The sequence below is a fragment of the Thermobia domestica genome, chromosome 18 (genome assembly GCF_964235325.1).
Source record: "Thermobia domestica chromosome 18, izTheDome1.hap1.1, whole genome shotgun sequence".
Lineage (NCBI taxonomy): Eukaryota > Metazoa > Arthropoda > Insecta > Zygentoma > Lepismatidae > Thermobia > Thermobia domestica.
This window is the reverse complement of record NC_137471.1, coordinates 76,758,715-76,784,725: the sequence shown is the minus strand read 5'-3', so window position 1 is coordinate 76,784,725 and position 26,011 is coordinate 76,758,715. Positions and strand designations below refer to the sequence as shown.

General features: G+C 35.2%; 1 protein-coding gene across 1 annotated transcript in view; it reads left to right on the top strand.

Moving 5' to 3' along the window:
• LOC145676144 (uncharacterized) overlaps positions 1 to 25,332 on the top strand; it is a 140,634-nt gene extending 115,302 nt beyond the window's left edge. The window contains exon 6 of the mRNA XM_081747051.1: positions 24,853 to 25,332. Within this exon, the coding sequence (XP_081603177.1) occupies positions 24,853 to 25,245 (393 nt within the window). The 3' untranslated portion in view covers positions 25,246 to 25,332. The remainder of the gene's footprint in view (positions 1 to 24,852) is intronic.
• Positions 25,333 to 26,011: the final 679 nt, after the last annotated feature.

Sequence of the window (26,011 nt, the reverse complement as noted above, 5' to 3'; positions counted from 1 at the left end):
CCCAATTGACCCGAGGGCCTTATGTGTAAACTCCAAACGAGGATCTTAAGAGGGTTAAGGATTTAATTGTAAAAATGTATAAAATAATTTTAAGTACATTTAATTATAAATTTATTTCAGAAAGATAAACAAAACTATCTGAATACAACCTAAATGTAAATCAAATCTTTAAATACAATTTACAACTTATATGTTTAAGACTTAAAACGGTACCGAAAAATTTATTTCGATTTTAATATCTAATGCCTCCGATACAAGTCCAGTTGCTTGCATTTTAACCATATATGTAAGAAACGTTCTTTGAAGATGATAAATTTAAAATTGACCTATTTTTCACTTACCGTGAGAGTTTAATTGGCATTTTTAAATTTAAAAAATAGTCGGGAGGCAGAATCCGGAAAAGTCTCCAAAATAAGGAGTTGGATCAACCCGAGAGAGTAAAAGCAACTGGTGGTCCTAAATCATCAAGTCCACTATCCTGATCATTTCTAGACCTCCGGTTGCTTGATACGAACGGGAGTTCCCCCCGTACACCCCCACCCTCTACTGAAGCTAAAAAACGAGCGTTTCTAATAAAAGGCCATATCACAAAAACTAATTAAGATATTAATACCCACGCATAACAATAAATTTCATATTCTCTAGTATTCTATTTGAAACAGTAGACATTTAATGTGCGAGGCAGGCGCGTAAAACAGACTATATATAAATATATGACTCTGAAAGGTTAATACTACTTTTGGGCCCAAACAACTACAACAACATTCACATTTATGATACCCAATAGAAAAGAAAATAGAAATAACCCATAGTTCAACAGAGAATCTCTAAACGGACAATAATAAAAGGAACGAAAGTAAAACGTAATACTGTACTGACCCATCACTCACATCTGCAGTAGGTCAAAAAAGTGTGATGGAAAACGGTCCCTTGATATTTAACATCAACGAATACCTCCACGAATCATGTCTCGCGACATCTCAGTTTGTAATTCAGATTCAAATGCTATATGTTAAGTGGTCGATGTTTGTAAAGTTCAAAACTCGGGGGGGGGGGGAAGTTGGAGAAAAATTCAAAAAATCTCGAAGAAGAGAGTAGAATAGATAAGGAAGAGAAAGAAAGAGCGGTGCGCCAAAGGAATAAGCTAGGACACTAAAACTACAAAGATAAGTGGTCGAATTTAGACATACAACAATCCACAGCCAAATATACTTTTTATGCCGAAAAAAGTAACCTACTAAAAGGCGTAGCCTAAGATAAATATCTCCAAACCCACAGCTAGCCCATGCCCTCAATGAAATTTTCATAAAGACAAAGGCTTTAGGGGAATTCCACTTCTCACTGTAATCCGGCTGAGACCTTGGAAGTGTTACCGTGGTTTCTTAATTTAGGATTTCTAAAAAAAAAATCCGACCCCTCTGAACTGAGAAGAGTTTCGAGGAAAGTATGGAAAACTAGACTAAGTCAATAACTAGAAAAAATCTAACAGGGATTTGCCAACTAAAAAAATTAAATAAAAATAGATTTTGTACTAGTAAGTTGTCTGCCAAATCTTACAAGTAGCTACCAATCTGCAAGGCTGCCAACCTTGAGGCGTTAAGTGGAAACGCAAAGTTTATTATTATTAATATTTTGACTACTAGGTTATATAAATGATAGTGCTTTTCCAGAAAGGTAGTTTACGATGTGAGTCATCCCGAAATCCATTCTTATGGGCCTAAACTAATATTTACTTATTATTTATAGCAAAAAGGGTCATTTTCGTATTGACCATATCACTAGGTATTTGAGTAACAGAACACTAGCAGCGAATAATACTGAACTCGAGCACGGTGGCGCTAGTGGTATGAAACAACCTGTGCACAATTAACTATTATTTGCACTACTGTTATCGTTATAGCTATTAATCAAGTACTATGTAATTACAGTACGGAATTACTATTAAAAAATTTTATGGAGTAACGTACTTATTATGACGGACCAAAGAGATAAATAAACAATACACTGTCCATCGATAAATATATCATACTTTCAGTCGCAACTTACTCCTAAAATCTACATACTCAATTTCACACATGCGCATTGCATTGCATTCCCAAGAAAGCAAATACTAACACATATAACTATAATAAATCAAACGTATTACTAAAATCACCATACTAAACCGGCTCTATGCACTATGGAAAGAGAAAAATGGAATAAACAGAACCCAATGACCCTTCTACCAATTAACTCTTGGTTTTCCAATTATTTTCAATGCCCGGAAGGGACATATTGAAACTATTAACTAAAAGGTCCCCTTCCTGAAGGGAAAAGAACCCCTTTTATTCTTTATTTAACCCATGACGCGTTGGAAGCAGTGATCAATTCTTTAATAAGTAAGAGTCCCTGTTCTGACTTACTCTGACATTATGAATTTTAATTTGACTATAGACAAAGCTACAATTACCGCCATGTTAGCACAAAAATTCACATTTACAACATGCACAAACAAAGCTATATCAGGACAGGCGTATCGACCCTAACGGAGAATTTAGAAGGTGGGGTTATCAAGGGAAAACACTAATCTTCAAAACTGTTTTGAAAATTACACACTAGATGATTCCTGTCCATCACTGTTTACGTTCACGAACATGGCGTCGATTTAGTTGAAGTCCATTATCTCACTGAGTTTCTAACTTGTTTAATATAAAAGTCCTATATTCATGGGACTCTTTCTGCTACCCGTGGGTTTATTTTTGATTAAAACTGTTTTTACCTTAGTTCTGCAGCTTCTCCCGTAAGAATTCCAAATTTTTCAACAGCCGATTTAACGAGGTCTAGCATCTCTGTTCTCAGTAGGGAATGACAAGAACCGCGCCTTAATATGATAGCGTCGGAAATAGTCCCAATCAGAACAAAGGGTTATGGTGGCGGAAAATTATTAAACGAATGAAAAATAGCAAAAAACTGGATAAAACGGGATCTTGGGAGGACATGGGTATCTCAGAGGGACGAAGAGGGTCTAAATTATTCTGCCAAAAATCAGATTGGTGGATAATTTCAAGAATTTCTGTCCAATTGCAGGCCTATGTCTTCGTATAGCATTAAGATGATAATTTCAATGCTCATCCATTTGAAATGCCCATATACAAGACTTATAATAAAATAATGTATAAATAAAGATATTATTCCCCAAAGATATTATAGATTATTCAAAGCTTCCACATTAATTCTGGTTTGAATACGGAACGAATGAATATACTATATGGACTAAAGTTATATTTTAAAAAAATACGTAGTACAGTACGTTCAAAAAATATTGGACCCCTCCAAACAAAATTCCCATTGCCTGTAATGGTACATTACATATTTCTGCTTTCTAAAATTTCGAAAGGAGACTTGGTAGCAATGGAGGCTATACCGCATACAGAGCTTATGAATGTATAAAAATAGAAACAGAAGTTGGGAAAGGGAGAATAGATCTTTAAATGAGACCGAAAGTCAAAATGATTATGTTTTAGAATCCTGTGTATTTGCGGGACTTATAGACTACTTGAAATGTAAAATAGAAGATGGTCATTTCATTTTCAGTTTGTCAGAGCTGCACAGTCTATATGAAAACAAGTTGAGAGCGGTAGGTTTATCAAAAGCAGTGAATAGAAAAAGACTATAGAAGAAAATTCTCGTTCATTTTATTTCTGATTGTACTAAACAGAGTGATGGCAAAATATGTTATTGGTATTTAAAGAAAGGACACTAGAAATTACTCAAGGATTTCATGTCTAAACCATCAAATGAAGTGGAGATTTTTGCCTTCTCAATGTGTTCAAAGTCTTTAAGAAGAAATATGATAAACTGTGGTGCCAAACATTTTCAGAATACTTTACACAAAACTGTCAAGATGAAAGTGTTCCAGAAAGTCTAAAGAATTTCGTTCAATTGCTGCTGTATGGACCTAACATAGAAGAAATTTCTATAACATATTCTGAAGCTGCCCTAACAATAAGTCAATTAATATATTTTAATTTTAAGAACAGAAGATTAGCACCACAAAAAAAAAGACAACATATCTCATGAGCCGCCGCTCCCACTGTATGTAGGTTTACAGGTACACACTCTTACTCGCTAGAAAAAGATTATCAGTAATTTACTTAACTTAGACATTTTTGTAACATATAATCGTGTGGTCCAAACTGAAGATCAGATAGCAGCAGTGACATGCAGACGTTACAAATTAGAGGGTCTTGTGTGCCCCTTTCCATTAATGACTAATTTATACACCTTCGGTGCATTGGCCAATTTAGACCGCAACACATCATCAACTACTTCGACAGTATCTTTCCATGGAACAAGTATTAGCTTATTCCAATTGCCTTTCGATTTCAACCTTTTCCCCACAATGCGAATTGAAGTTTCTTCATCAGTAGAAGATTACTTATTACCAGATATATATGCTATTGTGCTATCAGTATCATCATGTGATTTAGACAAACTCCAAGTTCCTATTTGTGTTCAAGAACAAATACGGTCAGATCTCGAAGAAGCACTTTAGACAGAGAGACAATGGATTGAAAGAAATTCTCCGCTAAGGTGAAAATAAATGCTTGTGCGCAGAGTATCATTTGACTCAATCAGAAAGTGTACGTTCTACTAAAGGTACCAACGTCATGTTGCCAATTTTTACTGAAAAGCGGCGTCTCTTTCAATGGTGAAGCATGGTATGCCTAACATTAACAAAATTACTGATCGATGTAATCCTAAGCAAATACAAGTTATTTTCCTTGACCAACCTCTCTTTGCAATACCAAATCAAATAGAGTGGAGATGGTCCGATTCATACTACGGAAAAGTTCTAACGTTATATTTGGTGGACTACACATAGAAATGCCCCTTTGAAGAGTGTTAGGCCACATACTAAATGGTACTGGATGGACATCGTCCTTAGCCCAGGCCGGAGTAGCAAGTTCAGAGTCAGCTGATTCATTCCTGGACTGCTTACACCTAACCGGAACCAGAAGAGCACACCAGAAACCAGCTGTAGTTCTAGGCTTTCTTCAAATGGCAAGGTTTCATACAGAACAAGAGTCCAGAAACTATAAACAAGAATTCGAACAGTGGCGGGAAGGAATGATATACAAAGATCTATGTTTTCATATTAGGATCTTGTACTGCAATTGGAACTTCTAATTTTGATATTTGTTAGAACTCACCGACAAAGTAACTTCCTAGTATATGTAACTGTGTGGGAGCGTCTTCTATCTCTATCTGTGCATCTCAGGGACATGAAGAGTTTAAATGAAGGAAAGGCAGAATTTAAGAAGAACTGGGTGTTTTCAAAGACTACCAAAAATTTAGTTTCATGCCGTACGACCAAGTTTATGAACAAAATAACAGAAGTGTTAGAGATTCCAGCGGATCCATTAACTTAACTAAAAAACCCACGTGCTTTTCAACTGTGGATGCTCACTGCTCCTGAGTTATGCAGACCCACAAAAGAATTTGAAGATGCTGCACACATTGAGGAAATAATTAACGAAAATTATATTGGAAGCGATGTAAGTTTTAAGAATCTTTGTCAAACATTGCATGACACCATTTCTACTGCAGAAAATCCTATTTTAGGTTCCTAACATGTAATGAATCTATCATCACATGCGTATGCCTTACAGAATGCTTCAAAATCTGTTGCAGAAATAAAAGTGATTGGTATATATATATATATATATATATATAAAGATTTTGTGTTTGTAAAACGAAGCAAGTCAGTTTAGTCTCCTATAAAAAGGAATAGTTTTTCGTTTTCTTGAGAAACGCTTAAAGAAGGGTAAGAGATTATCTGAACAGAAGATAGATGAATTGAGAAATTATTACAGTTTGTTCAGTGGGCTGTATATGTCATGCAAACCGCGTGAGGGTGATGTGCAAGACTTTTTTCTCATCGTAGTTGGCTATCATCATTTATCACGAGCAACTTTTACTGTCGTCAATCAAGTCTGAACTACTGAATATTTTCAAGTCCAGAAAACTTCGGCTGGGTGAAAGAAGATGGATCATGGAAGCCTTATGGATGACCAAACCAGAAGTTTCTAAAAGTTCAAGAGAATTGCTAAAGTATGGTTCCGAAGATCTTTCTCTTTGCTCAAAACAGTGCGTATTTTCAACAAACGGTGTTCAATGTACAGATCTTTGCTGCTGCGGAAGCTCCTGTGATGAACAGCAATGTGACTAAGAAGTATTTTTCCTTGTGGAATAGGCGATTGGATTTTATCAATTTTTGTCACTTTGTTAGCATTTTGATTTGGAGTATTCAGTTTTTCAGTAGCTACTCATTATGTTTGAAAAAGTTAAGTTTAAAAATTGACATATACCTAGGTATTCAAAGACGTATTTATGATGTGGCTTTTTAGTGTCTTACACAATATAATTTATATGAACAGTATAATGTTCATTTAGTAAGAATAGCAATAATGTAAATAATATTGATTTGAATAACAATTCACAAAAGTGGAGAAAAATATTAATTTGCCAGGTTCCGAGCATGCTTGTTATCACACAACATCAAGTTTCGTCTAGTTGACTCTCTGCACAATCATATTCTATTGTACTGATTTCTTAATTTAACTATATTTCGGTTATTTTTCATCGCATTTTAACGTATTATACATTAAATTGAAGCTCTTTATATGCTCCTTCAAATGTTATAGGGTGCATGCTTTCATAAAATGGACCATTTTGGAGAAAAATTCATTTATATGTAAATATGTTTCATAAAATCTTAAATATTTCTAATTTTCTCGTTTTTATCATATTTCTTTGCCTTCATTACTGTTATAATCGATTACATTTGGGCTTAACTTATAATTTAGGAAAAGAACCATCAAAATCGGACCATTAGTTACCGAGATAATGATCTTTTAAGAGAACATTACATAAAATCCAATATGGCCGGATATTTCAAAATGGCGGCCAGAAAGTTTTGGCACCCGACACTAAAACGAATTGAATACCGAAGTACTTTCAGTTTGCCAAGTTCGATACTTGTTTCCGGTCTGTCACAATCCGAGGCTTTTTTGTTAAGGGACCAGACTATTTGCACCTGTTGGTATCTACAATACTCGTCGCAAATATGACAATGATGAAAATAAAACATTTATTATTATTATTATTATTATTATTATTATTATTATTATTATTATTATTATTATTATTATTATTATTATTATTATGCGACGTCTCCATATTCGAATTTTAATAGCTCAGAATTTTGTACTGTTTTTGTATCACCGAGAAAAAAAATTGTATCATTGAAATAAACGAGGGAGAATAATTTCAAAATTTAGGAAGACCCATTTAGTTGTAGTGCGTCATCTTCAAATATAAATTTTAAGCAGCTCAGAATTTGTATTATTTTTGTAAAATTTTTGCCACCAAAAAATGTTTTGTATCATTCAAATAAACGATGCAGGGCCGATTCAAAATTTGGGTGCCCTTAAGCTTTCTTTCATCTTTTGTGTATGTCGATTTTAGGTACATTTAGTTTAGTGCGCCATTTTCAAATTTCAATTTTAACTAACTCAGAATTTTGTACCTTTTGTACTATCAAAAAATTGTAACATTAAAATTAACATGCAAGATCCGACGAAAATTTGGGAGACTTCGATCACCTGTAGTGCGCCACCTTCAAATTTGAATTTTAACTAACTCAGAATATTGTATTAATTTTGAGCCTTTCTGTGCCACCAAGAAAAAAATTATACCATTCAAATAAACGAGGGAGGGACATTTCAAAATTTTGCTACTTCGATCGCCTGTAGTGCGATATCTTCATATTCGAATTTTAACTAGTCAGAATTTTGTATTATTTTTGTACCTTTTTGTACCACCAAGAAAAAAATTGTAACATTCAAATGAACGAGGGAGGGTCATTTCAAAATTTGGGAAGGCGCATTTAGTTGTAGTGCGACATCTTCAAATTCAAATTTTAAACCAGCTGAGAATTTTGTACTATTTTTGTACCTTTTTTGCCACCAAGAATAAGTTTTGTATAATTCAAATAAACAACGCAGGACCGTTTCAAAATTTGGGGAGGCATTTAGTTGTAGTACTAAATCTTCAAATTTGAAATTTGACTAGCTCAGAATTTTGTATTATTTTTGTACTTTTTTCTACCACAAACAATTTTTTTTGTACGATTCAAAGAAACGAGGCAGGGCCATAACAGATTTTTGGGGCGTGTGTCAACTTTTTGCTCTCCCCTGGAATTGGTCTTTCACCCTTTTTTTAAAAAAAAAAAGAAAACCTGCGGTCGTCCCTAAATAGAAGATCGTACCGATAACCAGGAACGTACGCAGGGTTTTTTCCGCAAAGGGGAAGGCAAAAGACCAACTCTTAAGTAGTATAAGCACATTGATGCATATGAGCTCATGATTCTTCAAGTAAAACAATAATAATTTACCCTTTATTAACTACAATAAATGTCCTATAGTACTATAATTAAGGATACCAGATATCCTGATTTAGTCGGAAAAGTCCTCTTTTTGTTTGTTCTTGTCTCACCCTTTTTCAGCCGAAGTCGGGATGCGAATATGTCCCTATCCTTCTTAAAAACTCAGTTTTCTTTTTTACCTTACATACTTTTAATCAAGATTATAAAGATTACAAAAGATTACAAAACTTACTAAACTTAAAAACTAAAATGCATAATTTATAATCATATGGATATTCTATCCAAAAGAATTAATATAATGTCAACAGAAACACAGCACTTGCTCTGTGGTGGTGGTAAAAAAGAAATCGAAGTCATTGTTTACTATATTTATACAGGGAGTATCAAAAGTCTTCAGCCATTCCCCACTGTTCTGAGTAAAGATATGAAGACATGGAAAATGTGGAAAGTTGTTGGAAATAGGTAGTTTTCGATCTAAAATTATGAAATTTTGCAATCTTACGGTACCAGCAATTTGTGCTCCACACTGTTAAGAAGCCACACGTTAATCGAAAAACAAAGTTACCAGTTAAACAGGTTGTCCCTTGGCGCCCTCATAATATTAACAATACAGTATTGTTGGGAAACATTCAAGGACCTAAGCTTCCCTCGTCTAACAATGTGCACGTTCCTCATGTCATTTTTGCTTTCTTCTATGTTTCGTTCGAACAACCTACTGAATTGAAAACGTTGCGTTTAACTTAACTTAGGGCGCCGTACTATAGTACGGAAAATGTAGCGTCGATGGTTTCCCGTTAAAAGTTGTGACGTTTATGGGGAGTGGCCAGCTTGGTTACTCGTGTCTGGTTGAGCGCAGTAAACGATTGGGGATTGGTTACCCTCTTACTACATTCCCAGTGACGAGCAGGTCCAAGCACGGGAAGCCAACGAAGTTATTCCTTCTGGACTATAGTGTGGGGGAGAAACGACTGATGCGACTGGAAAAATTTTACCCTTTTAGGTTGATAGTCATTCTTTTTGCATTTTTCGCATCTTTGCTTACAACGGAAGTTGGCCTATAGCCCTGGACTTTTGATATACACTAAATAGCACAACCACAACGATAGCGTATCACAAATAAATGATCACCTCAAAATTTGGAACGGCTTTCCTACATTTATTTGAATGGTACAAAAATATTTTCTGGTAGTATAAAAAGGTACAAAAAACACTACAAAATGCTGAGCTAGTTAAAATTCAAATTTGAAAATGTCGCACTACAGGTGATCGAAGTGGCGAAATTTTGAAATTGCCTTCCCTCGTTTATTTGAATGGTTCAATTTTTCTTGGTGGTACAAAAAGATAAAAAATACTACAAAATTTTGAGCTAGTTAAAATTCGAATTTGAAGACGTCGCATCACAGGTGATCGAAGTAGCTAAATTTTGAAATGGCCCTCCCTCGTTTATTTGAATGGTACAATTTTGTTTCTTGATGATACAAAAAGGAAAAAAGTACAAAATTCTAAGCTAGTTAAATTCGAATTTGAAGATGTCGCACTACAACTGATGGAAGTCCCCCAAATTTTGTTTCGGCCTCTTCTCGTTTATTTAAATGATAGAAATGTTTTTTCTTGATGGTACAAAAATAGTACAAAATTCTGAGCTAATTAAAATTTGAATTTGAAAATGGCGCACTACAACTAAATGTATCTCATATTTATTCATTACACTCATGTCCAAAATTATTGTCGCATGTCTATAAATATGTTATTGTAGGGATATAATTTGATAACGAATTTGCCCGATATTTCTTATAATGTTAGTATGTTTATAGTCGGCAAAGACATGTATGTGACGAATTTCATCTCAAAAGAGCAGTAAATAAAAACAATAAAACAGAAATGAAACTTCCTTATTCATTTAGGAACATTTTGTTTTACTCATTCTAATTTTTGTATTTATAATTCTTTTCCTATGAAATTTACAACAAATATACATTTCCCAATTATACACATAATATCAGTATTAAAAGTACCCTGCAAAATCATTATCAAATTATATTCTTACAAAAAGACAGTTATAAATATGTGACAATCATTTTGGACGTGAGTGTACTTCATGACGCTTAATATATTTCATTTGTGCGTATTATTAATATTCTCCATGTCATAATATTTTTTATTCTTACGCAATCGATGGAATTCGTCTGATCTTGGCCAAGTTTGACATGGTGATAGACCTTCATGAGCTTAGCACACACATAATATATTATGGTGTGCATATGTTTAGTTCTCGAGTTTATTGCCACCAGGGCTGTCGCGTGGGTTGTAAGCGCCCGGGAAGAGAATTCCCAGGCATAGGGTTACCAGATTTTGCAAACGAAAAACCGGGACACCAATTTCAGGCTATATATACGGTCAGAGTTCCTACTCATTTGGTCAGAATCAATTAATTACCTGTCTTTTCCCGGTTACTACTCACAATTTTCCAGTTCATTATACATCAGTTGAAAGGATGTGTAAAGAATGTGAAAAGGTAACATAAGGAGAGCTGCCTGGCGTTTGTCGTTCTGAATTCCGATTTTAACAAGTCCTAAATATTGCACCAATTACGACACACCTTTCCATATATGATTGAAGAGACACTTTTTTCCTTGTTGCGCTGTCACCTGAGTCAGAAACACTATCTTAAAAGAAATACAAATTTAGCATTTAGCAAGAAAACAATACATTTACGCTAAATTTAGAACGACAAACAAAGAGTAAATCTCTCTAACCCTTTAACTGACAAGCATTGATAGCATTACCATTAAAATATTTAGTTTGGTTTTATGGTTGAACCATGTTTTCCTGATCATAATTTCGTAATTTTTAAAGTGTTTTTGCACTTTGGTTTCAAAATACAGGATGTTTATTTCAAAGTAACATTGCCATAAAACATGTCTTATGTGTTGCTACTGAGCAGCATTGCCCTAATATGGCCAAATATCATAATACATATAATACTTTCAGTAATTAGCAGCAGTTTCGTTGAAATATCTTCCTACAGAGCAAGAAACCACAAATAAAAAATAAAAAAAAGAACTTTCGCGAAACGTAGGAGATAAAGCTTCTACATTACTAAATTTGACTGTCCCCTGTTGACGAAGATTAGAAGTATCTAAAGAAGCGACCCGCAAATCATGTATATGAAAATTGTACGAAAGCAATAATGCTAATTAAATGACCACTGAAGTTATAATTCATGCGGATAACGCAATAGAATGGGATGTTGCTTGAGAGCAACAGTGTCAAATAAAGGGTTAAAGATTTACACAGACTCTCCAAAAGTTTGCCGAAAATAAAAATCCAGTATCGAAATTAAACAAAACACACAATTTTATGTGTTTATCTGCCACTTCTTGTGCTAGAGCAAGTTGTTACGGAATTTAACCTCAAAATTACTGAAAATTTTATCAAATAAAGGAAAAATATAAATCCAAAATTATTGAATGCGTGCACAGCATCTTTAGAAATATTTATCCACATATGGGAAAATATATTAAAAACAATTCAGTTCTGTAATTGTTGAAGTGGGATTTCAAATGAAACTTAGATGTAAAGCTACGGATCTAAATACGACAGACAAATACTTGTCATATTATTCTTATAATACTAGCTGTGAATTGTTCGAAAAATGAAGCAAATTCTTCACATTAAATTTATAAAACCAGTAAGAGATGTTTCGGACTGTTAGATTAATTTGCGAAAGTAATACTCGTATAGCGTGTAAAAGCTTTAAATGCTCCTTCGCAAGAACACGGGTTTTGCTATTACACAATATTTTTTCTACTGGTGTAAATTTTCTGCTAGCAAAAATTATGGTTTTATTATTAAGGTGTTCTAAATACCCTTCCCCTTGCTAAGGCAGTGTTCGCGAAGTTCTTGAACTCTTTTCTGGTAGGTCATAATGTATATACAGGCACAGTTGGTATGGTTTCCAAAACAAAAATACTGAAGCTAACAATGAATTTTGTCACTGTAATAAGCCCTGCTTGAAAGTAATAATACAAGTGGAAATTTAAAATTACGAGTACGTCTTATTGTAGCAGAATGGTAGCAATACGTTCAGAATAGCTAAAATCATCTACTCTTATGCCAATATCTTGACTTTTCCAGCTTCCCGCACTCTCTCTTTATATATATGGTAATACTGTCACTATGTTGTAACAAGCGTACTTATGTGAGTTTTATTTTTAATCTGAAGAACGAAAACCGGGACAAACAGGCGTCCTGAAAGCTTTTTCCGGGGCAGTTAATTCTTTCATTGAAAACCGGGACGTCTGGCAACCCTGCCCAGGCACCCTCTTTCCCCGAGTGTATTATGAAAAGCAACCAGAGTTTATTCTGTACTCCTATATTTAAATATAGAATGTAAGATCATAATGTAAGAGAAAAGAAATTGGTATTTTGTCTTTCTTTTAAGTGAATGGCTTTTGTAGTTAAAACAGAAAAGTTAATGAAAACATGGTTTTGAATTATTGAAATCGAGGGCTATTCTTGTTAATTTTGAATTTGATAGACATCAACATAGTAATAGCATAGAATATTCACATAATATTCCGAGTGGTCCGGAACAATATAGTGTTAGTTATGGTAGAATGTCTGTACACAGTTACCTTGAAGTCTTAAGAGTCTAAGAGCCATAAACATCGGTATGATCACCATCCAAGTCGTAACAAATGTGGGTAAAACCTAAAACCGTCAGAAAACACCAATTAGGGGTACGCCCACTTCCGGACTACGCTGTATTAAGGACCTCCGAGTACACAAGGTCCGGGACCCCTCGAAACTTCTTGTAAAAAAAGCCTTAAAATTGCATTGTAATCCCTTTTTAGAAACTGTTTTCAGTTTAAACCAACATAAGATAGGGTAAATTTGGATTTTATTAAGATTTCTTTTTCTATTTTAATGGTGAGGGACGCTTGAGTCCCCTCCATGGCTACTTCCCTGATAGTTAATAAATACAGTTGCTGTATGAGGTTAGTACAGAATTGAAGGACTGAAAAGATATTTATTCTGTTATTAATTGGAAAGTACGTGCGAACTTATTGATTGGAAAGTACAAAAGTTGTATTTGTGATGCTAACCGGTTATTACCAAGTGGTGTCAAAATAAGCAGATCATTGTAGTATTGCAGTAATTGTGGTATTAGTTGAGTATTTCTTGGACGGAATAGGCATAAAGAAATGTTATTGAATTCTACTGAAGTTTCTTCAGTTTTTACTAAACTATCATATGGATAAGAAGTATCGCTCTAACAGCACAAGATGTGCTAGGTATGTGCCATTTAGGTGTCCCAGCTACTTTTTAGGTACCCAGGACTTGATATGTATGATATTCATGTACTAAGTATGTACTTCAGCTATCTACAGTTTTAGGTACTTGTTACACCTAATTGATATTTGCAACTATCCACCACAAATATAGCATTTAGATACCTGGCTCAGTTTCGCACTATAACAGTAATTTGTTTTTATGTCGTCACTTGGGACATACAGGGTCCCAAAATTACCAGGGTGATCGAAAAGTACCGGAACTTTTCCCGCCGCGCGGCTCCCTGGCATTCGAAAAATGTGAGGGGTGGGGAAAAATGTGCGCGGGATTTCCTCTTTCAAGCGGAACTTGGCCCAGTGCGCTGCGAGCAGCGGTTGAGAAAGCATCGCTGTCCGCGCGAACGTCGTTTTGGTCGTCGGTCACGTTTTTTGAGCGCCGAAAATGGGGGAGATGTGATGTCCCGTACTCGGATCTTTGAGTGGCACAAGGTCTTCAGGGAAGGCCGGGAGGACGCCGATGACCACGCTCTGGGAGGCCGTCGACGTAGAAAACCGATGAAAACGTCGACCGAGTTCGCGAATACCTAAACCTGGACCGTCGGACAACCCTCCTGGAGATCAGCGAAGAACTTAATTTGACATACTATGCAGTGCAAAAAATTGTGACTGAAGAATTGAACATGCGGAAGGTATGCGCCAAACTGGTCCCCAAGGTGTTGACCGAGGAGCAAAAAGAACTGCGAGTGAAAATGAGTCGTGGAGTGCTGGATTGTGTGGGAGCCGACGAAGAGTTATTAGACAGTGTGATCAGTGGTGATGAAACATGGTGCTACATCACATCTTCCCCAAAGGCTTCCTTGAGCAGGTCCTGGGTCTTGGTGAACGTCTTTTTTAGTTAGACACAAAACTTGATGGCGTAGCGTTGGTCAATCTTTGACTCCATTTTCGGCGCTCAAAAAACATGACCGACGACCAAAACGACGTTCGCGCGAACAGCGATGCTTTCTCAACCGCTGCTCGCAGCGCACTGGGCCAAGTTCCGCTTGAAAGAGGAAGGTCCCGCGCACATTTTCCCCTACCCCTCACATTTTTCGAACGCCAGGGAGCCGCGCGGCGGGAAAAGTTCCGGTACTTTTCAATCTCACCCTGTAAACTATATCTTTCATGTTCTAGGTACGCCCTTTAGGTATATATTGTTTCAGACATCCTAACAGCACAAGATGTGCTAGGCATTCGCCATTTAGGTGTTCTAAATTCATCTCCCACATTTGATGCATTTGTTGCTTCTTTTTCTGAGCGATTGTGTGCTAGAAGCAACAAACGCATTAACATTATTAGATGGCAACTGTCGCCGATCATTTGAAAGTGAATATGGAAGAACTATGAAATAAAGTAAATAGACACTCGTCATTTTGTTATAAAATTACATGGCGAGCAGATTTTATCTGATCCCAAACAGTTATCGTCGAATATAGGCGGTTAAAGGAGCACTCTGATTAGCCAAATTCAAAAAACCTCAACAATTTATCCCTCTACAAGTGACATTCTCTCATCGCCTCCGTGGGCAAGTGGGAAGAGCACGCGGCTAGTAATCCAAAGTTGGTGGTTCGTGCCGACCCTGGGTACATTTTTTTACTTATTTAAAATGCTTTTTAGACTCACCTTAATGTAAACACATTACGCATATAGCCGATTTAACATATTGGACACATTCCCATGTACTTGAGGGAACATGATAGGCATATGCCTGCTATGTAATTGTGCTGTTAGGGTAATCCAGATCTTCTACTCCTTACCGCCCTAACAGCACAATTACATAGCAGGCATATGCCTATCGTGTTCCCTCAGGTACATGAGAATAGGGATGCGCACGAGACAAGATTTGTGGCTGTCTCGTCTTGAAAATGCGCTGTAAAAGTGATGTCTCGACTCGAAAAACGTATATTTCTCTATTGGAAGAGCCGTGTCTCGACTCGAATTTTTTCAGAAAAATCCTGTCTCGACTCGTCTCGTGCGCATCTCGTGCGGTCTTTTGAATTTGGCTAATGAGAGTACTAATTTAATTGTATATATTCGACGATAACCATTTCCGATCAGATAAAAACATGCTCGCCATGCAATTTTATAACAAAATAATGAGTGTCTATTTACTTTATTTCACAGTTCTTCCATATTCACTTTCAAATGATTGACGACAGTTCCCATCTAATAAAGTTGATGCGTTTGTTGCTTCCAGTACACAATCGCTCAGAAAAAGAAGCAACAAATGCATCAAATGTGGGAGATGAATTTAGAACACCTAAATGGCGCATGACTAGCACATCTTGTGCTGTTACGCCATATGAAACAGTATGTGCCTAAAAGACGTATGTGCCAAGTGACGACATAAAAACAAATAACTGTTAGAGTGTGAAACTGAGCCAGGTATCTAAATGCTATATTTGTGGTGGATAGTTGCAAATATCAATTAGGTGTAACAAGTACCTAAAACTGTAGGTAGCGGAAGTACATGCTTATCACATGAATATCATATATGCCAAGTATCAGGCACCTAAAAAGTAGCTGGGATACCTAAATGGCACATGCCTAGCACATCTTGTGCTGTTAGGGTAGTTTTCCAAGATAAAACCTCTTCTCACAGATAGCTTGAGAGAGTTCCAGTTGAATAATCCTAGACGATGTTTTACATTACCGGTAATTTTGCTTAACCGTGGCCTGATCTTTATTAAAATATCTGAATTATTATTATTTTTTAAAAAAGAAATGCAGTTTCCAACATAATCTGAATTCCTTAAATTTTGTTGATTTGTCGTCCTGGCACCCAGGGTTATCAGCCCGGTCGCCCCGCCCACGCGATGGCCCTAATTGCAACTATAGTTTGGGCTTTTTAGTCAAAAGTCTAAACTTCGAATTTGGTGATTAATTACTTAAGAACCCAAAGCCTGTGCATCACTATATTTTATAAGCTAAGCTTATTAAGGTCTAGCAGCATTTTGAATTTGTTTAAATAGTCTTATGATCCCCGAACTGTTAGCCACCAAATTTCTGGCTTCGACTTCGACTTAACAAACCTGTTAAAATATAAGGGAAGTAGTTAGTGTGTATTCATAATTAAATTTTCTAAAATCAGTGAAGAATGAGTTATTCCGCTAAATGGAAATCGACTAGTATCCATTTCACTCGCACATATTATTCAAATTATTATCTCCATTTTCTAAATTAATTACCGAGTGAAAGATAACAAAATTGTCAAACTTTTATCTGGCACTACCTAACTTATTATATTCCACAGCCGAACAACTTTTTAAATAGATAGGGAACACATCAATACTTGTGGATTTGGGGGGTAATATTTTGGTGGCGTGTTGTTTGCCACGGTCTTGCTTACCACGACTCGATTTTGGTATTATCTGCCACGATTTGCCACAGTCTTTGCATTGCGATCTTATCAGATCTGATTATCGTGAATATACACAAACAGTTGGAGTGAAAGGAAGTGTTGCCAGGCACTTTTGTTTTTGATTCCCTGGGATAACTGGTAAGTGTTCTCGCCTTTGGAACGAGAGAAGTCTCATTAGACTCGCTGCTGAAAGAGAACATTAAGCCCCAAACAAAAATAAATTTGAATTTTTTTACTTTTACATCCCACGGGTATGCCGGTTAGGCTACAGGAGACGGTGATTATGAGAAAAGAATGAAATGGTGGAATAAAGAAAGCGAAAGGAAACGGGAGAATCCCAAGGAAACCCACGCACACGGTGTTTGTCCAACACAAAGTTCACTTGGCGGGAGCAGGGTTTGAACCCGGGACCCTATGCACCAAAGGTGAACGCTCTACCACTGCAGCCCATGCAAATGAGCACAAAACATCATTAATATCATAATAGCTTAGTAAATTTTGATAGCGCTATAATTGCATTTTCTCTTGTAACGGATTTCTCTTGTTTGAAATATTTCAGTTTTACGCCCCCGATTATGCCGTGTAAGCTAAAAGATATGATGATCAGAATGAGTAAAAAATAGTGTATTGAAGAAAGTGGAAGGAAACAGAAGAGCTCCGAGAAAACTCACACATATGATGTTTGCCTACCACAAAGCCCACTTCGCGCGAGCTGGAATCAACCCGGAGATCCCAAGCACCAGAGATGATTGCTTTACCACTGAGCCACTTTTGCCCCTACATGCTTAAGAAATGTCCTAAACAAAAATCAAAAACAGAGTACCTAAATTTTTATTTTGCTTTCTTATTCTTTAGGGACACTTATTATGTGGAAAGTTACCTTTGTCTTCTGTATTTGACTTCTAGAGTTTGTAGCCTCAGAAGTCTTGTTTCTATATGGCATCTGGTAGATGAAATGAGGCTCACCACATATTTGTGTTTAATAATAATAATAATAATAATAATAATAATAATAATAATAATAATAATAATAATAATAATAATAATAATAATAATAATAATAATAATGGTGTCTTCCCGTTCTGCCTAAAGGCCCTCCAGCACTTTTTACAAAATATTTTAAATTATCTTATCTTTAGATAAAACGGGAATTCCCGCTCTGCCTAATCTTTCCAGATTGGGAATCTGCGCAGGAAGATATGTATTTTTCTAGGGAACTTTTCTTTAGTTATTCTAACAGATTCTGTAAGAAGATTAACTATTTTTTGAAGTTTCATCATCATGTTATTTTACTTGTTCTCTGAAAAATAACTAGGATACAGTTTTGTTATTATAGTCCAGAATCTGACTATGGTTCTGTAGGAAAGTTTGAGTATGGCAAATTTTATTTCAGAAATCGTTAGCAGGTGTCTTACTAATTACTTTTTACTTGGGTGGATATCCGTCACCTGGTACATTTTCCAGGTATGACGTCATCAAATATGGCGGCTGCTTATTAAAAAATGTTCAGGCTAATATTGGACTGATTAACATGTAATTTCGTTCTTTTCTTTCAGGATTACTTAGCATAAGTCCCAGTACGTATCTTTTTACTTAGGTGAATCCAATATGGCGGATTCCTAACCACAAAAATGTTCATAACTCGACTAATATTGGACTGATTACCATGCAATTTTTTTCAAGATTGCTTATCAGGGGTCCTAGTAAGTATTTTTCTTACTAAAGTGAACATCCAATACATTTCTCTGGGATGATGTCATTCAAGATGGCGGCTACTCAAGTATAAAGAGATTCATACTTCTTGTATTTACTGAAATTAACATCCAATTTCGTTGTAACATTTCATTCCTGTTAAAAATGTTCTTGTAACTAGTTTCAATTTAGGTGGTCATCCGCCAACTTCTCCACATATGATATCATCCAAGATGGCTGCTATTCAATCACAGAAGTGTTCATCTCTGTAGTAATATCTGACTAATCAACATGAAAATTTGTTAGTAATAAATGAATTACTATTGGCGAAACGAATACTCTAAAGTCGCAATTCACTTTAATTCTATCATAGTTCCAGATGATCGAGAAAAAAGAAACATTGCCGCTCAACCCATTCAATAATAATAATAATAATAATAATAATAATAATAATAATAATAATAATAATAATAATAATAATAATAATAATAATAATAATAATAATAATAATAATAATAATAACAAATTTTTATGAATGTTTATTCTATATCAGGGTACTTCAAAACCACAAATAACTTTTTTTTTTACAACATTCCGTGGCGACGCAGCGGCTGCCGCCATTTTACGTTTTTTTTTCGCTTTTAGGCTTTTACGTTGTTTTTAATATCTCAGCATGTATGTGTCCTACCAAATTGAAAATTGCTGGACGTCTCCAACTCGTGCAGAGCTAAAACTTTGATCTCAACATTTTTGCCGAAAACCACTTTAATAGGATAAAATAGGGGCCTAGAGTAGCAACATTTTTGGACATTGAAGACATGTTTGGGAAGGGGAAACAACTAATGTAGAGGTGTTAATTTGTGTGTACATGTAGTCCGGGGTCATAAGCTAACACACAAAAATTTACAGACCTGTAGCTGCTACCAAAGGCCTGAAAAAAATCGTAAAGCTGGGTAATTCTGCTAATTTGGCATGTTTCACTGTCCTATATATCCAATGGGTTTGGATAAAAAAAAGTCTGAAATTTTTGGACTAGTTAGTCCTTTAGTATACCATAGCCATGGGCGTCTCTGGCGGTGGGAACGAGGGGGACGCGTCCCCCTCAATATTTTGAAGTACAAAATATTCAATATTTTATTCTAATTTATTTACTAACGACAGAATAACATATAAATAATAATTACGCTATTTGGAATATAATATTCAGGCTATGAAAGGATTATAAGGATTATAACAGACTTGTTGATATACCTCAGGGGGTCCGTGAAGGTAAGTAGAGAGGCTAACAAATGGAATCGAAGTTAATGAACAGGTTAGGCTTGGTAGTACCGTTTAAATCACTTTCCTTGATGTCCCTCCCAAATTTTACATGCCAGAGACGCCAGTGACCATAACACACCACAAAGCGCGTTTTGTGTTTTTGAGCAGAAGGGTGTCAAAGTACTAAGAAATGACGTCATACTCTAGGAGGTGTTTTGTTCACAATTCAACTGGAAATTTGTTACTGTGAAGTAAAATAAAATAGGATGAATGGTTAGTCCAGACAGGGCTCTCAAGCTCGTTTCTTTCCTCTAGTTGTAACACTTTCTTATCACGCCCACAGCAGCACTAGTGAAGTATGCCGTTTTCATCAGAAGAAGGCGAGGAAATTCAAAATGCACACTTGACAAATGTCCGTAACTACTCAATGCTCTTGTTGCTTGCTATGTCAATGATATTCAATCATGTTTATTCTTATTTTAGCTGTCAACTCATGCAGGAGACAGTTGTCCTTTCGTTTTATCTACATTCCCAAGTCAGTGAACACCTACTCGCTGTAAACACGATTATGTGACTTTTTTTGGTTGCAAATAATACACAAATTGTAAATGAAATGAAATCTTTAAGTTTAACGTCCCACGTTTATGCCGGTTAGGCTAAAGGAGACGGTGATAATGAGAGATGAGTGAAATGGTGGAATGAAGAAAGTGGGAGGAAACGGGAGAACCCCGAGAAAACCCACTAGCACGGTGTTTGTCCACCACAAAGTCCACACGGCGCGAGCTGCGATCGAACCAGGGACCACAAGCACCGGAGGTGAACGCTTTACCACTGAGCCACCGCGCAATACACAAATTGTGTCGCATAGAAGTATCTCCTTGAGGACTGTGATGACGTGCTCGTTTTCTTGAGGATTTCCAAATATTTTCCTCTCTATTAATAGAGAAGCAGTTTCCCTAGTCTCATTTGCTAATCTGAGTTCCTTCGTGGCTAAGCGGTTAGCGTACGCGCCTTTGGCGTGGGAGACCCGGGTTCGATTCCCGGCGGGAGCTCATGTGGTTCGGATTCCACGTTAATCAGTAGGTCCACGTCTCATATAGCCTCGCTGCTGAACGGGACGTAAAACTCAAAATCACATCACATTTGCTAATCTTTCCCTCTCACTTTCAAGCTCCTAAAATGTCTTTTTATGAGTATACTGTTTATAGCCTTCATTATTTAGATTATTATAAAATATTGTTTCCATATTATAGAGCACAAACGTATAGCAACAATATCACTTCACACTTAGACAGCTAGTCTGACTCTTTCTCTGCCATTTACAGTAGTTAAAACACTATGGTCACTTACGTCGCATATGATGCATAAATTTCACTTGGTTTAAACTCTGTTTCAGTAGACTTTGGAACTCTCAACAATTTTATAGTATCTATATTTTTATTTGAAAATCCTGAGGAACAAGGAAAAATAAACTTACACTCTAAATTAGGACCCTTGAAGTATTTTATATATTTACACTTACAACTGCCAGAGATACGAAAGCAAATAATGTAGCATACGCCATGTTTGATGTCGTCATGCCTGTAAAGAGTGTTGAATGTTCACCTAAGTTAAAAGAACTTACTACGTCATTTACTAAGTTTTCCTTTATAAACGAAATAAACTTTCATGTTGATTAGTCAAATATTACCACAGAGATGAAGACTTCTGTGATTGAATAGCCACCATTTTGGATGATATGGTATGTGGATAATTTGTGGGATGGCCACCTAAATTGAAACTAGTTACAAAAACAATTTTAACAGGAATGAAAAATTATAACAGAATTGTGTGTTAATTTCAGTAAAATATTACCAGAAGTATAAATATTTTTGTAATTGAGTAGCCGCCATCTTGGATGACATCATCCCAGAGAAATGTGTCGGAGGTTCACTTTAGTAAGAAAAATACTTACTATGACCCCTGATAAGCAATCTTGAAAAAACAATGAAATTGCATGCTAATCAGTCCAATATTAGTCGAAATATGAACATTTTTGTGATTAGGAAACCGCCATCTTGAATGACGTCATCCTAGAGAAATGTCGGGTGTTCACCTTACTAAAAATATACGTGCTGGGACTCCTGCTAAGTAATCCTGAAAGAAAAGAACGTAATTACATGTTAATCAGTCTAATATTAACCTATATATGAACATTTTTGTAATTAAGCAGCCGCCACATTTGATGACGTCATATCCGGGAATCGTACCAAGTGACGGGTGTCCACCCAAGTAGAAAATAATAAGTAAGACACCTACTAACGATTTCTGAAGAAAAAATCTCCATACTCAAACTTTCCTACAGAACCATAGCTAGATCCAGGACTATTAGTAGTCTTATCTACATCTACTTAAGTAAATATGATTTTTTTTTTTAAATTTTACATACATTTTCGAATTTCGAAACAACACATTCATCTTTACTAAAGTAGATGTGAATAACACTGCTAATAAAAAAACTGTATTCTAGTCAATTTTCCGAGAAGAACAAGTAGAATAACATCTAAAATTATGATAAAACTTGAAGATATATTCTTCTTAAATAATCTGTTAAAATTACTAAACATATTATTACGTATGCAGGACAAAATCCAAGTGGACAAAATGGACGAAACTCAAGGTACAGAATCATAGCTGCAGCTTAATAAAAGGTTATTTTTTCTTCAATTGTCATGCATTTAAAATATCTGTAATTTTTCACTTTATTGAAATAACATTTCTTTTTAAAATACTGAAAACCTAATAAAACATATAAGACTGTTATAGTATGTGCGTAGGTATATATTTCACATTTTGATCTTTGCTTTTAAAAAATCTTGATCAGTTTTTCACAATTCAAATTAATAAACATTTATTCAGCACTCAAAAGACTGCTATATGCTATCTCATGAAGATGAACATTAAAAAAAAAAAAAAAGATCAAATAACATCACAGTTATTTTTCGTAAGTAAAATGAATGGTCCTTCAGTAATATGCTAAATGTATTAAATATATAATAAATAGTAGTACTCAGAACTTTTCGTATGGATGGGTGGGTGTGAAAGTAATCAAAGCCAATCTGCCCTTTTCTTATAATATTTTTACGTTTTTATTTTGGGTTTTCAGTATTTTTTTAAAACTTATTTCAGCAAATTGAAAAATTACAGATAACATTTTAGAATACGTGACAATTGAAGCAAAATATATATATAGGGTGTGCACTGGTACATCCAATATATACTCCTATGATTCTGTACCTTGGATTTTGTACGTCTCGTTCGAATTTTCAGCTGGATTTTGACAGCTTGGGGTTTGTCTGCGCACACTTATTACAGTTATTATATACGTGAGTTTCGATATGCATAAAAATATGCTAAGAGTGCTGCATATTTTCGATGTGCATTTCTCTTAAAAATCCTCCTCGCAATAAAATTCCCTGTCTCCAAAGATTAGTCAGAATGGGAATTAGGCAGAACGAGAAAGAATAATAATAATAATAATTTATGGAAAACTAAAACTCCTATTATTATTTGTATTGTTGTTTTCAATGCATGAACGTATATAAAATATTAAAATGTTATTATTAAAACAAAACTATACTTCCAAAGATTAAAAAAAAAAGTTCATAGTTTCACGAAGACCATTTATTTAAGATTTATAGACACCACTATGGTATAGAAAACTTCAAAAAAAAATGTAAACGGAAGATCTCACTTCAAACTAATGAAATGGAGATAATATTTCATGGCATGACTACAAACGCGTAACAATATCCTTCTGTTTCAAACTATGCTTAAATATAAATATATCTCAACAGAATCAGCCTATACAAACTCATTAAAATATAAATTAATAAGTAATCGAATGATATGTAATGTCAAACGACCAAAAATATAAATCCACTAAAATGGTTTACGGTTAAAGTCAGAAACGAAAAATTTAAAAATTTTCAGAATAAACTAAAACACTCCTAAAATTCTTTTGGAGAGAAATGTTTAATGAATATTCGGAACCAGTGTTTCTTCCAGACATGTGTTTTGGGGGCCACTGCCCCTCCGGAGCTCTGAGAGTGCCCCAAGTAGGAGACCAAAATAATTCGTCTATAATATAATAATAAACAGAATAATGCCAGCAGTACCCCCCAGGAATACTAAGTGTGCCCCCTGGAACAATTTTTTTCTGAAAGAAACACTGTTCGGAACTAGGTTTACGGAATAGGAGCAGTAACCCAATAACGATTTTGGGACCGTTTGTATTGTATGTATTTTGTTTATAAATATAATAGATTTGATTCTTATAATATAGTCATCTGGCAACCCTCAACTTATGAGTTGATTTTGTATAAATCTTCACGATTATGGTACAAGATAAATCAGAAAAAGCAATGCTGTGGCAAACAACACCAAAATCGAGTCGTGGCAAACTACACCGTGGCAAACAACACCTAATCAATATTTTATCTAAAGAATAACTATTCATAAACGAGAAACACAGGCTTAAAATTTTCTATTCTGAAAATTATTTTACAGAGCTTATATTTAGCTGCTAGAACAAAAAAGTTTTTAAACTATATCCTGCACTATACATTTGTACTAAAACTTAAGATTTATTTTTCAATTTGATTTTAATTATGTTATGACATTAGGTTAGTTGCAGTACTGTTATCATTTTCAATGTTAAATAGAATTAAGGACAGTATTTAAATTAAGAAAAATAATTTACATGTTAAGGAAAATAATATTATCTTTTATTTCTTTAGCAGGATTTTGAAGGCCTTCCATACGAACAGAAGGTGCTACGAATAAGGTCAGGCTTTGCCATATTTCACTATACCGATCTGCGTTCTGCCAGACTTATACGTAGATCAAGGGTTGTTCGGGCGAATATGGGATCTCATGGCTACGGGGTATACCTGACTACGATGGCACCTACCAATCGTAAAATCGATATCTTACGAAACAACTATCCGCGAAGTTACCGTAGCAGACGCAACAAGGCTGACGCTTTCATAGCCTTTTCCAGAAGGCAACTAATGGCCCGTGGATTAATTTTGATAAATCCTGATAGGATGCTGTATATGTTTCCTCGTGACATCTTCATAAATAATGTTTACCATTATTTTGGAAGGACAGAGACATTGTTGCCTCTGTAACGAGTGTTGTGTTTGAAAATTATTGTAGTTCTTGTTCTTGTTCTAGTTCTTGTTCTTGTTCTTGTTCTTGTTCTAGTTCTTGTTAACCCTTTGTTGTTTCAAATAGCCAATAAAAAAATTGCTTGATTAATGAGTAGTGTTTATATATATCCTATCAAGTAATATTATTTTTTTTCTAATGAGATATATGAAACCAATCAAAATGCTTTGATTAACTTGTAAATAAAAACGGTAGATGGATTTCTATCATATTCCATCACGCCTATGCGTTTGAGGAATTGTGTTTTCCTTCAAACTCTGCTCCAAAGTCATTTCTATCTGTAGAAGAAAATCGGAAGATTACCACTCTCAGTGATATCACATTTCAGTGTAAGGTAACTCCAATAGAAACTTTATGGAAACTTGGTGAATGAACAAAGCGACTTGCAAGCAGTATGTACCGGCATGTAACTGTTAGAGTGTTTCTGTCATTGCCAGAAGTATGAGTATCAACGTTAGGAGAACATGAGCAATAGATGCAATATGTTAATAGTCTCTTTTTATTCGTACAGCACATGCATAAATCATTCTTTAATAACAGGATAAAAACTCTGTCATTGTAGAGAACGGTGAAATTTTTTGCGCCATAAAAATCTTTTTTTTTTCTTGAAAACTACAAGGTGTCTACAAAGTACTGGAACCGTTAAAATGAAACATAGCTCGTAAACTATAGCAGATAAAGACATGCGTTTTTTTTTTTTTTTTTTTTTTTTGCAACGTGTTCTAC